This window comes from Chanodichthys erythropterus, chromosome 21 (genome assembly GCF_024489055.1).
Source record: "Chanodichthys erythropterus isolate Z2021 chromosome 21, ASM2448905v1, whole genome shotgun sequence".
Lineage (NCBI taxonomy): Eukaryota > Metazoa > Chordata > Actinopteri > Cypriniformes > Xenocyprididae > Chanodichthys > Chanodichthys erythropterus.
In genome coordinates, this window is record NC_090241.1 from 24,769,440 (window position 1) to 24,787,345 (window position 17,906).

The 17,906-nt window shown below is 36.5% G+C and overlaps 1 protein-coding gene across 1 annotated transcript in view; it reads left to right on the forward strand.

Moving 5' to 3' along the window:
• The window catches only part of oca2 (oculocutaneous albinism II), an 88,019-nt gene that overhangs the window by 46,278 nt on the left and 23,835 nt on the right, over positions 1 to 17,906 (forward strand). Inside the window, exons 15-20 of the mRNA XM_067374287.1 lie at positions 2,639 to 2,786; positions 3,541 to 3,598; positions 4,256 to 4,364; positions 12,247 to 12,374; positions 13,505 to 13,564; positions 17,558 to 17,662. Of these exons, the coding sequence (XP_067230388.1) occupies positions 2,639 to 2,786; positions 3,541 to 3,598; positions 4,256 to 4,364; positions 12,247 to 12,374; positions 13,505 to 13,564; positions 17,558 to 17,662 (608 nt within the window). The remainder of the gene's footprint in view (positions 1 to 2,638; positions 2,787 to 3,540; positions 3,599 to 4,255; positions 4,365 to 12,246; positions 12,375 to 13,504; positions 13,565 to 17,557; positions 17,663 to 17,906) is intronic.

Genomic DNA, 17,906 nt, shown 5'->3' on the forward strand with positions numbered 1-17,906 from the left:
ATTTGTTCATGCTTACAGAACACCTACACAAGAACTGTTATTTTGAAAAAACCCTGCAGGTTGCATGAGTGGATGTGTCACACCTAGAGACTTAATTATATTTATGTATGTTTTGTGCCTGTTATTTTAGAGATAAAACAAAATGACAGTCAATCAACTAAAAAAAGATCATTTCTTTCTCAGAAGGCAGAAGGGCATGCTTTCTCCCACACCATTGGCCTTTGCCCACTGTGAGGATTGACATCATCAGCATGGGACTAGCATCAGCCAGAATGCAAATCCCCCTTTCTGTGATTATTGGGTTATTTGGTGGCTGACACAGTGAGAGAGTGTTGGTCGGTGTGGAGTTGATGCAAAGTTTTAGAACTCTGCTCTATAAGGAACAGAACTTAAATGATCGTTTTTCGGTTCCCCGTGTGTGCTGCGTCTGGAACGAAAGACCTCCAGTAGGCCTGATGGTGACCACTCAATGCCAGTCCAATTTCTAATTCTGTAAAGCCTTAAGTCCCCACAGAGCCTCACTTTCAAAAAATCAAACCTGCTGTGCGGCTGATATAGTTTTCCAGGCCCTCGGCATGATGCATTACTGTGTCGATTGTGATCAGCATGTTTTTCCTTTGTCAATTAGCTTCTGGAAAGCTTTCCTAGCAGCCTCACCATCACATGGTGAGGAGTCATGCTGAAGGACTAGTACTAAACCTTGCCTCTTCTATATCTTTCTTTTTCCTTCTTCCTTATCTTCTCTTTCATTACCTTCTCCATTCTTTAGCTACTTAGTCTGTGCTTCATCCTCTTCCTTAATAATTAAAGAATTTAAATTCTGTCATCATTTACTCACCCTCATGCTATCCATCCATCCATCCATCCATCCATCCATCCATCCATCCATCCATCCATCCATCCATCCATCCATCCATCCATCCATCCATCCATCCATCCATCCATCCATCCATCCATCCATCCATCCATCATGTATGTTTGACAGTCTATCATCCATCCATCCATCCATCTTTTATTTTTTCCCCTTTTTTTACCTACTTTATTGACCATTGTTTTCTGAAACTGGCGTTGACAGTTATTAAATATGAATAGTAAATGGCCCACAGTGTCAGAGACACTCACAGACATTTTAATCTGATGGGGGAAAAAAAGTATTTGAAAATGTCTGTCACTAAATTAGACTTTTTGGGGTGTTACTTTTATAGAAAGTGCGTGCTTTCTTCCGTATCCGGGAAACCAACACATTAAACCCAATGTTGAAGCAAATGAAAGAACAGCAAAGCTTAACTAGCACAACTTTTCAGTTTGACTGCAGCACTACAGTGTAAATAAGCAACAGTGACACATGGTAAAAACATTGTTACTCGCACTTGTGTGTTGCAACATTACTGTCGGATCCAACGTAGTCTACACTCATCTTTTATTTTCAGTCTCTCTGAAAAGCCTGTGTCAAACTTTGTCTTGTTTAAAAACGAATCCGCAGTAAAATGAAGCGAACAAATGAACACTGTCTTACTGTCGCGATCGGTAATCGTAAATAAAGGTCATCCACACTTTCTTAATGTTAGGATCAGAAGGAAGGCAATTGAACGACTATTTTTCTACAACTTGACATTTTAAAATTTCTTGTAATTCTCAGAGGCATCTCTATCTCTTTGTTGTTAGAGTGATCCTGTGTTTCCGGCTCTCGTATTTACTACTACATGGTATGCATGAATTGGTGGGCGGGGCTAAAGAAGCAATGATGTACAAGTAAACATAGATTTTCTTCTGCAGAGGCGGTCTTTCATCAAACATTTATGGTATACTTTGACAAAATACAAAACAAGTTGTTTTGGGAGCTTGGTTTCAATAAAAACTATTTTTGGACTAATGAGGAAGTATTGAGTTCTAAAACTTACAGGATATTTTTTAGTACAGTGACCTCCTATATGTCAAAAGATTTCATTTCTCAATTTATGACCCCTTTAAGCCAGCTTAAGCTTTATGTAATTTTTTTTTACTTCAAATCAAACATTTATTTTAAACCGCCATCGCTTCCATTAAAGATTTGACTGTTTTTAGACTGATTAATTTGGTCACAGTATTTAAAAAAAGATTTTGAGATTGGCTTGTCTGCATTTAAAGGTGCTCTAAGCGATGTCACACGTTTTTAGGCCAAAACATTTTTTGTCACATACAGCAAACCTCTCCTCACTGTCCGCTAGCTGCCTGTCCTCTGAACACACTGTAAAAAAACGCAGTCTCTGTAGTTGCCACAAGCTCCAAAAATGGCAATAAAAACAAACTGGTGCAGCCTGGACCACGAATCATAATAAACATGCTCCAGCCAATAACCGACAAGAATGATTTTAAATACGGGTTCATTACAGACATGTTAAAGATAGTCCAATTGCAAAGCTTTGGGCAAAAATATTCTGAATAAATGAGCTAAAAAAGTGTTACAATTATCCCTCCATTTTTCTTTTTTTTCTGTATTGGCTCTGTTTGACCATAAATCCCTATCTTTAATAGTACTTGTTATCTGTTTTTTCAGTTTTTTTTTTTTGGAATAGATTTGAAATTCTTATCTTAATTCGTATTTGTCTGTTACTACTGCTGAACCCTTTATCTTGTCACGATTTGTGTCGCCCTGCAGAACTGAAGCATGAGATTCTGGTGTGGAGGCAGACAGCCCATCGCATTAACCCTGCCAGCCGAGAGGAGACTGCCGTCAAGTGTCTTCTCATGCAAAAGGTGCTCAATCTGGAAAGCCTTCTGCGCAAGAAGCTCAAGACCTTCCAGAGGTACTACACTCATGCTCAATCCATTCTTTTCAATGTCTGTCTAGTTAAAACAGAAGCAGTATGTGTACACCGTGCTTGGTGTTTAAAATCATGGATGTATGATGAATATAAATGGTTCTTTAGTTATTGTTTCATTGGCTAATTTTTTCACATTTTTCACTTGTGTTGTCTAAATGTCATGAGGATAATGGTGGAAACAAAATGAAAAAAACAAATGAAGCCACACTTATATTCAAGATGCATTCTCAAAGTCTCAAACCTTTTTGATATTGCATAAAATATCAAGATAAATGTCTTCAGGTCACTTAAAAACACTTTATCAGGTCCGCATGACACCTGTTGTGTCTGACAAAAACACAGACCCATAAGCCCAGAATGATAAATGAGAAATAATTAACATGTAGAAAGTAGGTAATTGTTCTCAATTGCATAGGCCCTTGTAGAGAGCTGAAATTTTAATCATGCAGAATAATTTTGTTCTCAGTATCTTATTTTTAATTTTTATTTTTTGTTATTATAAATTCTTCTTTTAACTAAAGAAATTTGATTAGTTCTTCTTGTGATTTTGCGGAGCTTGTGGTTTGCTTTGATGACAGATAGAATGATCACAGAAACCATTTACAGCCTCACATGCTGAGTAGAAAAGGTTTGGGGTGACCACATGAAATCACCTCCTACTCATTTGCAGGTGTCTGTGCTGTCTGAAAGGATGTGTTAACACATTTCATTCTGTTTTATTCCTTTCTTTTCACAGGCAAATATCACAGGAAGACAAAAATTGGGAACACAATATTCAAGAACTGCAAAAAAAGGTAAAACAAGGCTGCATTAAGATGGCTCTGATTGATTTAGTGTACCTCTTTGCTAACCCTGCCTTATCTTTCCGATGTTATCTTATTCAATGATAAGAAACTTCCAGTGAAGTCAGCGTTTAGATCACTGGCTCTCAAATTCATTCATTCATTCATTCACTCATTCATTCACTTTGTACAAAAATAAACGAAATGTCCTTAACACATCTACGCACAAATTTACATTTATTAATGCAGTAATATTATTATTAACTGTATAAGCATGTTCAAATTTAAAAATTTGTAATTGCATAAACAACTGCAGAAGTTTTTACAGTGTTTATAGTTTGGTTTCTAAATAATAAATTGAAATTTGATGGTTTTATTTTTGCTTGGCAGCCAATAATTCACTAAAACATTGGTTAGGACACACTATCATTAGCCTTGTTGCAGTTGAATCTGTGTGTCTGGGTTATGTTTTTTATTAAATACCATTTATTGGAGTTTAATTGGACGTATGACCTTTGATGTCAAAAACAAAAGATATGTTTCTAGGTGCGTTCACAGCATCTCTTCCTTTGTAAACCCACAAGAAACGCTCGTTTAGAGGGCATAATAGGTATTAGACATGTTTCTTTCTGTCTTGTCTCTAAACATGTTTTTCATGGTCTTTTACAGCACAGAATAACTGATAAAATCCTCCTGGTCAAGTGTCTGACTGTCCTTGGGGTGGTCATCTTTATGTTCTTCCTGAACTCCTTTGTTCCTGCCATACATCTGGATCTGGGTAAGAGAGAGACAAACAAGGACACAAATAATCAGGCTTCATCCATTTCTATTGCTGAACTGGCCCTGCTGTTTACACGCCTCACTATCTAATTATGAGGGCTTGTTTCCTCTCTGTTTGAGCAGAGGAAATGGAATCACAAGAATACTTCGCTATTTTGGAAATTATCAAAAATGTGCCAAATCCTCTACCACAGAGAAAACATTTCATTTTATATGCATTATATTAGGATGAGAGAATGAAAATAGAGAAACAAATGTTATTCTAATAAAGCTGGCCGGATCCTCCCATGATCTAATTGGTGCGTGTATATCCATCAATGTGTTGATGTGGTAATTGTTTGCAGCTGGGCTTTAAATGTAGATAGAGACACTAACACAAAGCCATAACAATGGAGTAGCTGAGATTTAATAAGACAGCTAGTATTACTCGCCCCAAAATTAGTCATTTGTTTCTGTTTTAATTTTTTTTTTGTTTGTTTTTTTTCCCCCCGCCACACAGCCTTACTTTTTGCTCTAGCTTTGTCGAACTGGTTTTTGTACATGTTTATTACACGGTGAATGAGATGTCAATTACTGATTGAGAACTTCACCAAACATTATTAGTGAGAAAGACTTGGTCAGTCAGAGAATGCCAGTCAGCCATACAGCTCGCTTAGGTTGTTATATTGTTTGAGTCTGATTGTGTATTGATAATCAATTCTCATTTGTGGGCAGTTTGATCTTATGGAGGGATGACACATGAATATTATTTTGAAAATGATCACCTCTCATCTCTTCATACATACAAAATCATGTTTTTTTTGCCTTTCCACAGCTGTGTATATAATTAATTGGCACTGATCGCAAAAATAATCACTGTACATTACCATTTTCAAAAAAAACAGTGCAGTTCTGCTTTTGAATTCTCCTCAGTCCTTCGTTCTGATCAAAACCAGGGTTGGCCTGCATGGGCTGCAAATGACTGTCATTAGACTTTCATTAGGTTGACACATCACCACTCCGTTTGACCTTTGATATTGATTATTTAATCATGGGCGAGGATACAGTGCGTCTGCTGGAGGGCAATGAAGCACACAGGATGCACTGTGCTCACAGAGCTCCACATGACTTTCTAACGAAAAGCACATTCATGACAATTAAGTGATTCTTAAGCCCCAAGGCCATCCATTTCCCAGAAAAATTATGTAATTACAATTTGATTCTTCTCTTGACTAGTGAACATTAGCACATTTCTATGAAGAACATTAGCAGTAAAAGTTCATCTGGGGAGTTTTCTTGATTTTTAAGTCAATCAAAGAATGTCAGGGGGAAAAAGGCTCTGAAAGGTAATTTCTATAGGTCCATGAAAACATTTATATGTAGGACATTTTTAGAAAGAAAATATATATTAAGATAATATATCGGTTAGATTCTCAGTTTGAGATTTTACTCTGAAAGTAAAGATATTAACAGGCTCTCAAAATCTAAAAAAAGGTTCATAGAAATCATCATGCAACTTTTAATTTAAATATCTTGTGTTAATCAAACTTTGGCCTCTCTAACACCATTTCTGTTTTACTCATAAAGTTACTTCTACCATGGGTTGTGTTTGTGTTTGAATTTGGTTCATTTTTAACCAAAAACTCTTCTGTACTGTGACTTTGAAGTAATATTAATTTATTTAAATTTTAGAATTTAAGATCTGGAGCACATGCATATTAAATATTACTAATGCATCTCATCTCTTGATATAGTCATTTATAAATAACCAAATTAAGATATAAGACAATTTATCTCCTGGGCAGCACAAAAGCTGTACCACCAAATAATGAATGAGGAAACAGAGGAAGATTAATCAAAGTAGAAAACACGCAACAGCTCATTTCTTCCTGGAACATCCTGAGAGAGACAAGAGTTCTTTATAAAAAGGTGCTTGTGGAAACACATTTGCTTTAAAAAGAAGAACATGATGAGGTGGTGTTTGTGTCTCACTCAACGGGCCGGAATGCCGGTGTTGTTTTGGGTATGATGAATGAGCCTCCAAGGTTTCTCAGCAAACTTCTTTTAATTGCAGGGCCTTTTTCTCTCTGCTTTTCTTTCTCATTTTTCTGCTCTGTTTGTGCTGTGCACTGCTAAAGGCCCCCAATTCTTCATCCATCTTCAGTTGGATGCCGTGGGGGAAAACTGAAGTGGAAAGCAAATCAAAAGTTACTTTTTTTGGACTTGTGTTGTGACAAAACCGTTCCATTGCCAGTGTGGAAGAAGTCTGGGATTCATTTCACACCACGCATGAGCTACACTGCCTGTGTGTGTGTTTGTGCCATTCAAATCAGTGAATATAATTTACTCTTGGAGAAAAGATACTTATATCTACAAAAAAGTGTTTTAAAGTCAGATGATTTCTGTCTGTCTTGTCTATCTGGTGGTGAATTGTGATTTACATGTTCTTACTTTTCACTAGAGAAAAAAAACTTAAGGTATCCACTTGTGACGTGAAAGTTTTCATGAAATGCCTCATGTTGTGTTTGACCCCGAATTCTGTTTAAAACCTAAAAAATCGTATTTATAATTGAAGTATCAGGTTGATACTTCTTGACTTTTTTAATCTTTTGAGAACCCAAACACATTTTGCAATCACAGTCTCAAAGAGATTAAAGCTTTATTATTTTCTTTCTCCTGGGTTTTCATTAGATGAGAGGATATTCAAAGTCTCTGGTGGGAAATTGGAGCTTATTCTTGGAATTACTTTTATTTTAAAATATACATCTTTAGGGTATCATCCAAACATGAGGGGCATAACAGATATTTGAATAATGCATGTCACTTACAGACTCCTATTTTTACAGCTAATACATTATATTATGTAGCAGTTACATATAAAAATTGCATCCTGATTGCCACAATCTACTTTTTTTTTTTTTTAAATGGACTTGGATATTCTATTAATTAGTTACATAACTTTGTCTTCCATCATTCAGCTATTCTGAACAACATTGCCTTTTATGATCTTTACCTTGTTTAAAGGAACACTCCACTTTTTTTGAAAATAGGCTAATTTTCCAACTCCTCTAGAGTTAAACAGTTGAGTTTTACCGTTTTCGAATCCATTCAGCCGATCTCCGGTTCTGGTGGTACCAATTTTAGCATAGCTTAGCATAGTTCATTGAATCTGATTAGACCGTTAGCATCGCGCTCAAAAATGACCAAAGAGTTTTGATATTTTTCCTATTTAAAACTTGACTCTTCTGTAGTTACATCGTGTACTAAGACCGGCGGAAAATGAAAAGTTGCGATTTTCTAGGCTGATATGGCTAGGAACTATACTCTCATTCATGCGTAATAATCAAGGAACTTTGCTGCCGTTCCATGGCTGCAGCAGTGCAATGATATTACGCAGCGCCCGTGAGCCCCTGCTTGCACAGGGAACGTGCCTTGCAACCATGGAGACGTTTGTGAGAGACGCTGCGTAATATCATTGTGCCTGCTGCAGCCATGGAACGGCAGCAAAGTTCCTTGATTATTACGCCTGAATGAGATAGTTCCTAGCCATATCAACCTAGAAAATTGCAACTTTTCATTTTCCGCCGGTCTTAGTACACGATTTAACTACAGAAGAGTCAAGTTTTAAATAGGAAAAATATCAAAACTCTTTGGTCATTTTTAAGCGCAATGCTAACGGTCTAATCAGATTCAATGAACTATGCTAAGCTATGCTAAAAGTGGTACCGCCAGAACCGGAGATCGGCTGAATGGATTCAAAAACGGTAAAACTCAACGGTTTAACTCTAGGGGAGTTGGAAAATGAGCCTATTTTCAAAAAAAGTGGAGTGTTCCTTTAAATCAAAACCGTCTTTCCTTTAATATATTCTCCTCCACAATTGCAGTACATCTGTGTCCTCTCTGTTACTGCATCTGAATCTTTCTCTCTCTTCTTCTGTACTTTCTCTTCCTGTCTTTGGCTTTTCCTCTGTTCGTCCTTCTCATCCCTTATTAAATGATTCCCCATGGGCAATCTCCAGCACTCACCTGTTTAATCAAATTTTGGTCAAATTGGGAGCATACTGTCACCCCCTCCGCTATGATTTATAGCGTATTGGTTTGTTGCAGCATTTACTGACCAGTGTTGGTCATAATCCCAAAAGTATTTGTGCATGCATGTGGTGTTTTGTGCTAAATGTGGGAAGCTTTTATAATAATAACTGTTTGACAATTGTCAAGCTTTTTTTAATGGAGGCACTTCACTCACTGTCATCGCTGGCTGGAGTTCAAAGCCTCTGTCTGGCTAACAGGAAATAGTCTTTCTGGTTGAAGTGGGGTCTTTAGATAATTGCTCAGTAAATCACTATTCTGCTTTGAGTGGTGTGGGTTAGTTAGTTCATAAAGAGATTGTAAAACTAATCCATAGTTTTAGTTTTTGGATTGGACCACTCTGAATTGAGTGGTTTAGTCAAATTTTCTGAAGAGACTCAATCGTTTTATACGATAAACAGATTTAATTTAGGCTATTATTCACATAAAAATCATTGATCAGCGAACATAAACCGAAGCTCAACTGAAACTGCTTGATGCGTGAGAACAAACTTCTTCCGGAAGCTCAAACGTGCTGCATAACACACAAGAATGAACCTCAATGCTTAAGCCGCTGTTTGCCACAATTGATGTGTGAGTTGATGAATGTTTATATGTGAATATAAGTCTATAAAGTGATTGAGTCTCTTCAGAAAATTTGGACTATACTGCTCAATTCATATGGATTAGTTTTACGATCTCTTTATGAACTTTTTGATGCTTCAAAATGGTAGTTATATAGCTGTCTAAGGAGGGACAGAAAGCTCTCAGATTTCATCAAAAAGATCTTCATTTGTATTCCGAAGATGAACATAAGTCTTAAGGGTTTTGAATGACATGAGGGTGAGTAATTAATGACAGAATTTGCATTTTTGGGTGAACTAACCCTTTAAATTCACAGAGCGCTGGTACAAAATGTTATGGATGACTCCACTTTGCTGGACCCAAGTAGTGGGTTTTGCTTTAGGACCCAGATTTTACATGAACAACTCAAAAAAGATCTTGTTTATCGACCAAAAATATTAATAATAATGATAATAATAAACTGTCTTAAAGAGGACCTTTTTTGGAAATGTGTTAAAACTTGCAGTTATAAGGGGCGTGACATTATATGTTCGAAAAGGTTGACCAATCCCAACACACTGTTACTGCCGACCAATCAGAGCTCATTGTGAAGGGGCTTCATAGAGACAGGATATAAACAGAGAGTCCAGATGCGACAACAATATAAAATATGTTTAAAAAAAAGTTGTTTTTTTAATTCAAGTTTAAAAACTTATTCTAGTAGACCTCAAAACAAAACCAAGACATTGTAAAAGTGCATAATATGGCTTCTTTAAAATAAAATTTTTAATGATGTGTGCATTTTAATGATGGCACCTACTTTTGTATGCTTTTACCATGTAACTAATACATTTGTGCCAAAATATCAACAGAGAACTCCCTAAAAATAAAAGTGTATTCATTTTTATTTAATTTCATTGTTTGCATTTAGCATTTTTCCCCAGACCTGTGACCCATTTTTTGGATTGTGGTGCACCAGTTGAGAACTACTACCATTGAGCCCCTTGGTGTGTTGTTATATGATAAAAAATGTAATTTCGACCCCAAAGCTTTGATAGTGTGGAGTGACCATCTGCTCAACACATGCTGCTTCAAGGACTAAACTCCTCAGAGTCCACACTACGTGTTCCTGCTTTTAACTCAAGGCCAAAATACAGTCATATACACCATACCAATCGGACACCATCCACTTTTCAAGCTCTCATATTTGTATTCTTACTACATTGAGAATTAATATTCAATAGAAATATTAATACTGCACAAACAAATAAATGTAAAATTACAAGAAATTCACTGCTTTTTGATAAATGATGACAAGCAATGTACTGTGGAATAAGATTTCCAAGAACCATTTTATCTGGATGCTTAGTTGTTGCTCCGGTAAAACACAACCTAGAGATGATAATCTACTACATGCACTTAAATACATTTTAAACTCTGATCTTACTGCTTGTAAATGTTTCTCCAGGTATATAAGCATTCATTAACTGTACTAATGGCTTTTGTTCGTTTGTTGTAACATTTGCAGCGAATCTTTTTTTTTTATGGTTAATGTCAAACAGTTGCATGTAATATGCAGGTCCAGAATAAAGCCTGCTTTTTTGTGGCTATTATAGTAAAGGTCAAAGGCTGACATGTGACGCATTAGTTGTGCACAGCTCTGATCTCTAAATGGCACACTTATTATGATGGACATCTAACACCGCATGTGATGTAGCATTATAACACTGGCCCACGTCATGCCGTATTATTAGTCTCACTTTAGTGACTCGTACATTTTGTTCCTGACATGCTGCATGCATTTTTATTCCCAGAGGCTTCTGAGAAATGGTACATCAGCTAATCAGTATTAAAATATCTGCCAATATTTCTTCACAGCATGTACATTTCATGTTCATTTCAGTTAATGTCCTTTTTATTTCACTTCCATAGAATTTTCAGATTGATATCACAATAACATCTGAGTGGAAATAAACAGGGTTTAGTAGTTGACTCTTATTTTGCTATGATATTTACTGTACAACTTAAAGGAAACATATGAAAATGAAAATTCATTTACTCATCCTCTTCCAAACTTTTTTCTTTAGTCCACTATTTTTTCTTTAGTCCATGGAACACGCAACAAATATACTGTATTTTTGAAAAAAATGTTTCAAAAGGAAATATCACCCCCCATACATTTCTACAAAGATAAACATTGATAATAATGATCTATTATCTATTATTGTCTATATTTCTATTACTAAAATAGAAAACAATTATTTTACATTTTAATAATATTTTGCAATATTACTGTTTTGACAGTATTTTTGATCAAATAAATGCAGCCTAGGTGAACATGAGATACTTCTTTCATAATCAATGCAACTGAAGGCTGTACCAACCCGATCTCACTGCAATTCGTACTTATTTTACTATGTGGCTAATTCATACAAATTTGTACGATTGCACTCGTATGATCTCACTTGTACGAATTTGTATGTTTTTTTGCTAAAGTGTACATATTTTACGAGTTGCTAAATTCGTATGAATTCGTACGAATGACCTACCCCTAATCCCGTCCCTAAACTTACCCATCAATGGGGTTTAGACAAATCGTATGAATTCGTACGAATTAGCCACCTCGTAAAATACAATACGAGGTTGTGAGATAGCTTTGGCTGTACATATAAAAGCATACAGAATTAATTAATATGATTTACTCTCTCAAGGAAAAACCACCACATTTATGTTCTGTTTTCTCTGTTGTAGTTGCGATTCCCATCGTTTATTTAGACTGAGGTAATTAGATCAGTGTCAAACACATCACAGAAGACTTTAATGAAGACTATCCAGTAACTGGCTTAGGTCTATTATTCTTACACCCTGACAACCTGTAGTCCATTGTGGTGTCGCAGAATTCCTGTGGTGTCAGTGTATTGATGTGCAGAGCGTTTATGAGTCTGTTTGAGGGGTGGCTGGACTGTGTTTCTAATTGAATGCCACTGTTTGGTCTCTCCCGCTGACTGAGGATTTGTGTGAGTGGAATACCAGATTTAGGACCACTGTGGTCGGCTGATGAGAATGTGTTTGTGGTCATGGAAAGGCAAGATAGATAGAGGCATAACATATGATTGATGCATTGCATTAACTACTGGTCGGCTGTTTCCAGGATTCCATTATCTTAAAACCTTTACGTGCAACAACAGGAAATAAAATTGCATTTGTGTTCACAGTGTTCTCTGTACTTTTCCAGTGATCTTGGCTTGATGTACTGTTTTGTCCCTCAGGTTGGATTGCTATCTTGGGAGCTCTGTGGTTACTGGTGCTGGCTGACATTCAGGACTTCGAGATCATACTTCACAGAGTGGAATGGGCCACTCTGTTGTTCTTTGCTGCTCTGTTTGTGCTTATGGAGGTATGGTAATGCTCACGAACTGCACACAGACATGCTTGAAAACACAAACGCCCACATATCCCAATGTTCTGTTATGTATTACATCACAGTGATGTCTAGTCATTGTTTACAAGGCTGAAAAGACAGTTGAGTTGGGCACTGGCCCGTGTTGTTTTGTATGCATGTTCCAAGCTTGTCATGTTCAAATCAATCAATCAATCAATCAATCAATCAATCAATCAATCAATCAATCAATCAATCAATCAATCAATCAATCAATCAGTCAGTCAGTCAGTCAGTCAGTCAGTCAGTCAGTCAGTCAGTCAGTCAGTCAGTCAGTCAGTCAGTCAGTCAGTCAGTCAGTCAGTCAGTCAGTCATTCAATCAATCAGTCAATCAGTCAATCAATCAATTGTATGATTTAAATGCAACAGATCTTTTTTTAACTTGTCAACTAAATTAATTTGCTCAATTATTGTAAGAAAAATTATTCTTTTAAATGTAATCTATTATTAATTATTTTTTATTCATATTTTTATATATAATACATATTATATATATATATATATATATATATATATATATATATATATATATATATATATATATATATATATATATATATATATATATATATATTCTTTTTTTTTTACAAAACCGAGCCTACGGAAAAAAAGTGCATTGTTATAAAAGATAAAATATTTAACAGTGTATATAATAGAGTGTTGTCATTTTTATTTTTATCTTTCACATTCCTAAATAAACAGAGTAAAAGAAAGAGGGTGACTTAGAGATTGGGAGTCTAAGTAAGGGAAAAGTTAGCATGTCAGCAGCATAAATGCTGGGTTTGCTGTTTGTGTTGGCTTAATCCTTTGTTTTGTAAGGAAGACAGTATTCACACAGGGAAGCCCACCCCTTGGGCCCAGTGGGGAGCTTAATGCTTCTCCAAGATAAACTGTTTGCCCTCTACAGCAGAGCCAACATTCACAATCACTCATACCAGTGTGCACCACAAGCAGCGAGACAAAAATATATGAATTTTGATATTCCACTTCCATTGTTTAAAAGATGGAAAATCAGGACTGTCAGGTTAAATGTCTGTTTTTTTGGTTTCTGGTTTATGGCTTGATTTTCTCTTTGGTGTGTTTTAAGGCCTTAGCCCAGCTGCAGCTCATCGACTACATTGGGGAGCAGACAGCGGTGTTGATAAAAGTAAGTATTTGCTCCAGAAATATTTTATACAGTCTTTGGGGGGGATTTCAAAACCTATCAAAAAAGATAAGCTATCAACTCTTGGGTGATACGATCACAAGTGGGGAGGTGACACATGTTGCTGTTTACACTTGGAAGTAACATCAAATGCGTCTCCTGTGGCTGTGACCACTCGCGATCGGATTTTGAGAAAAATTCTGTTTCTGCCTCAAAGTAAAGGCAGAATATGAGAATAAAATAAAAAATTAAGTTATAGTGTGTCACATTGTAAGATATGATGTTGTAACTGCAAAATATAAAGTCGCAGTTATGAGAAACAAAGCTGCACTTGCAAGATACTGTATAGTCACATGGTGAGAAGTGTCACTTTATGAGATATAAAATCACATTTTGATATATAAAGAGATATTACGTGAAACAAAGTCATAGATGCCTTTTGATTGAAATGGCCCTTCACTGAAGGAAGGTGCAATGCAATGGGATCATATTACAAAGCATTATGGATGCTTTATACCTGTATTTAGCATTGTCCACATTTGATCAGATGTTAATACCAGCTACTGTATCAATCAAGGTCTATATGTTATGCAGCAGCTTAGCTTACTATGGGGTGCAAAAGTTGGGTTCTGAAGTAAAATTCCATTAATTTTTTCAATAAAGGATTTGATTTTTACCATTAACTTATACACCTTAATGACAGACCTATGCTGTGAGCAACAGTACAAGGTTGCTAATCGATAGTAAATACCCATCATTCCGCATAATTTTTAACCTTTTTTTTTTTCTAAGGTGCCCTATAATGTTCTTTCACAAGATGTAATATAAGTCTAAAGGCGCCGGTATACTTCAAACGAAATCGAAGAACGAACTGATGTGACGTCATTTCGAACAAAATCATATTTTTCACATATTTACATATTCATCTTACCGTCAATCTCAGCAGTGTGGGCGGCGTCAGATGTTCGTTTACAGCAGGGGTCTCAATCTCAAATTGGCGGGGGGGCGTTTCTGTGATTGACACCTCATAGGAGGGCCATATTAACATTCAAGCGCAAGAAAGTGCAACATTTCAGAAAATTTACTTTCCTTTGCATTATTTCTCATTTACTTCAAATTTACTTCAAATTTCATTAGGCCTACTATATCAACTTTATTTTGCCAAAAAATAAAAATCTCTCATTGTTACATAGGTACATTATTAGTTTTTAACATTTAGTGGAAGTATTTTCCCTTACTTTGTTAGCTTAAATAACAAAATCTTGCACTGAACAACCCTGTACTGAACAAATACAATCCCTGAATACATTTGTACACTCTTCTGTTTCTTGACAGACACCTGGCAGCTGAGACACATTTGTCCAAGATGCCGTTTGAGCATCGGTAAAGTTTAATGGCTGCATCGGACGCGTTTCGGTGGTTTAAATCGACGCTCGTGACTTAAAATCGAGTGCTTTTACTGTAATTTAGGCAAGCGCGCTCGTAATAGAAGCAACGCGGTTGAGAGCGCGGCTCATGGTTGCATAGCAACGACAGACGCCACTGGAGCGAAAGCGCATTGGAAAGAAGGAGAATGCAGCGTGACCGCTTATGTGACGCGATATGTGAATGCCCCCATAGAACGGCGACTTTATCTTTGCATATCAGACAGGTAGCAACTAGTGAATAATAATAATAATAATAATTTAGCGGGCCGGATTATGTTTTATTTTTGAGATCAGTTGCGGGCCGGGTAGAGGGGGTGGATGGGCCGTAAATGGCCCGCGGGCCGGGAGTTTGAGACCACTGGTTTACAGTATATCGCTGGTCACGCATTTCGAACTTCGTTTTACCCCTAAACGAAGAACGAAAAAGAACTTTGTTTGAAGTATATCGGTGCTTTAAGGTGTCCCCTGAATGTATCTGTGAAGTTTCAGCTCAAAATACCCCATAGATTTTTTTAATAAATTTTTTTAACTGCCTATTTTGGGGCATCATTAACTAAGCACCAATTCAGGCTGTGGCCCCTTTAAATCTCGCACTCCTTGACCCCAGAGCTCTCGACTATAATACAGTACAGTGCATAAACAAAGTTCACACAGCTAATATAACCCTCAAAAAAGGTTCTTGCTGCATGCATGTGTCGGATCATGTGAGTATAGTATTTATTTGGATGTTTACATTTGATTCTGAATGAGTTTGATAGTGCTCCATGGCTAAAGCTAACATTACACACTGTTGGAGAGATTTATAAAGAATGGAGATGTGTTTATGCATTATACAGACTGCAAGTGTTTAAAAATGAAAATAGCGACGGCTCTCTTGTCTCCGTGAATACAGTAATAAACGATGGTAACTTTAACCACATTTAACAGTACATTAGCAACATGCTAACCAAACATTTAGAAAGACAGTTTACAAATATCACTAAAAATAAAAATATCATGGATCATGTCAGTTATTATTGCTCCATCTGCCATTTTTGCTTGCTTACCTAGTCTGATGATTCAGCTGTGCACAGATCCAGACGTTAATACTGCCTGCCCTTGTGTAATGCCTTGAACTTGAGCTGGCATATGCAAATATTGGAGGCGTACATATTAATGATCCTGACTGTTATGTAACATTTGGTGTTATGTTGAGATTCGCCTGTTCTTCGGAGGTCTTTTAAACAAATGAGATTTATATAAGAAGGAGGAAACAATGGTGTTTGAGACTCACTGTATGTCATTTCCATGTACTGAACTCTTGTTATTCAACTATGCGAAGGTGAATTCTATTTTTGATTCTATGGCACCTTTAAATAATCATGTTTAACAGTGGGAGTCCTGGTGAGAAACTACATTACCCATGATTCTGCAAAGAAATCTCCACTAAACAGAGAATTACAACAAGCAAATTTTTTGGCATCTGCCCACTCACATGAGGCATCACAAATAACATAATAGATTCTTCCTGCTCTCTCAAACTACTTAAGTATTTGTGTGTATATACATAGCAATGAACATAAGATATCAACAGCTTTAAATAAATAGTTCTATAATTCTCCATTGTTTTCCATTTGTTTTTCATCTGCGGTGCTTCAAGGATTTATATTTCTTTCGCTCATTAAAGATGTTAAGTACACAGTCACAGTCTTGTACTGTTGTTTTTTTTTTGTTTGATTTTCAAATAATTTTGCTTCAAATTAAAGTTTGTAATGATGTGATTAAAAGAAAGGAAAGAACAGGAAAAATACTTTCGAATCCAAGGCCCCTGAAAAGTGGGCAGGCACTGTTGTACTCCATAGCTTTTCTTTTTTCATACATAGACCATAATTCTAAGAGCAAGTGTTTCCACACATAGAAAAACACTGTAAAACCAGCCAAATGAACCTCATTAAATAATGTGGCTGGCTGAAATTATTGTTATCTTTGATCCCGTAGTGGGGCTTTGTGAGCCATAAATAGAGAGATTTCCACAGGCCTGGAAGTGTCCAGCTTTGCCTGGCTGGCGATCACACTCTGATAGACCCGTCAGCTTGTGTTTGTTGTGCGGGCCTTTTACAATCACAGTAATTATTCATGACAGGTGCTGCTGTGGATCTCTGATGCATTCAATCCAATCATCAGCACCAGAACCCCTAAAATCTCACCATGTACAGTAGATAAACAACCAAAGAGAAGAATAGTGGAGAAACGACTGAAATAAAACCATGTACTAATAAACAGCATGCGTACATGCTTAAAAACAAAGCTACGGTGCATTTTCACATACATTATCAAGATGAAAAACAGGCATATGGTGAGAAAGTGTGTGTTTATGTCTGCTTGTGTACATGTGTGGTGTTGTGTTTTGGTTTATGAAAGCAACAGACCGTGAAATAATGAATTCAATGTGACTGTGTCATGAACACATTGTCTGCAAAGCCTCCCACCTTTGTGGTGGCATCTACGGGCCTTGAGACTGACAGAGAGACAGGGCTTGTGTGTGCGTGTGTTTGGTAGTGACATATTTTATTGTTATCTTCTCTCCCAGGCAGTGCCAGAGGATGAGCGGTTGGCCATCGCCATCATTTTGGTCATGTGGGTCTCAGCGCTGGCCTCCTCTCTTATAGACAACATTCCCTTCACCGCCACTATGGTAAAGAACACGCACACACTCCATCAACCATTTGCACACAAACACAAATATGTGGTAAAACAAAACTAGCTCTAAATCACACTATCGTCTCCATTATATTTAACTTTTCTTTTTGTTTTTTTATGGTTGCATCAAGATATAAAGTTGAATATAATCAATTTTATTATTTTAATCTTTTAAACTTCATAGAATGTTACTACAGTTAAATAGTCAATAGTTTTTTAATGTTTTTGAAAGAAGTATC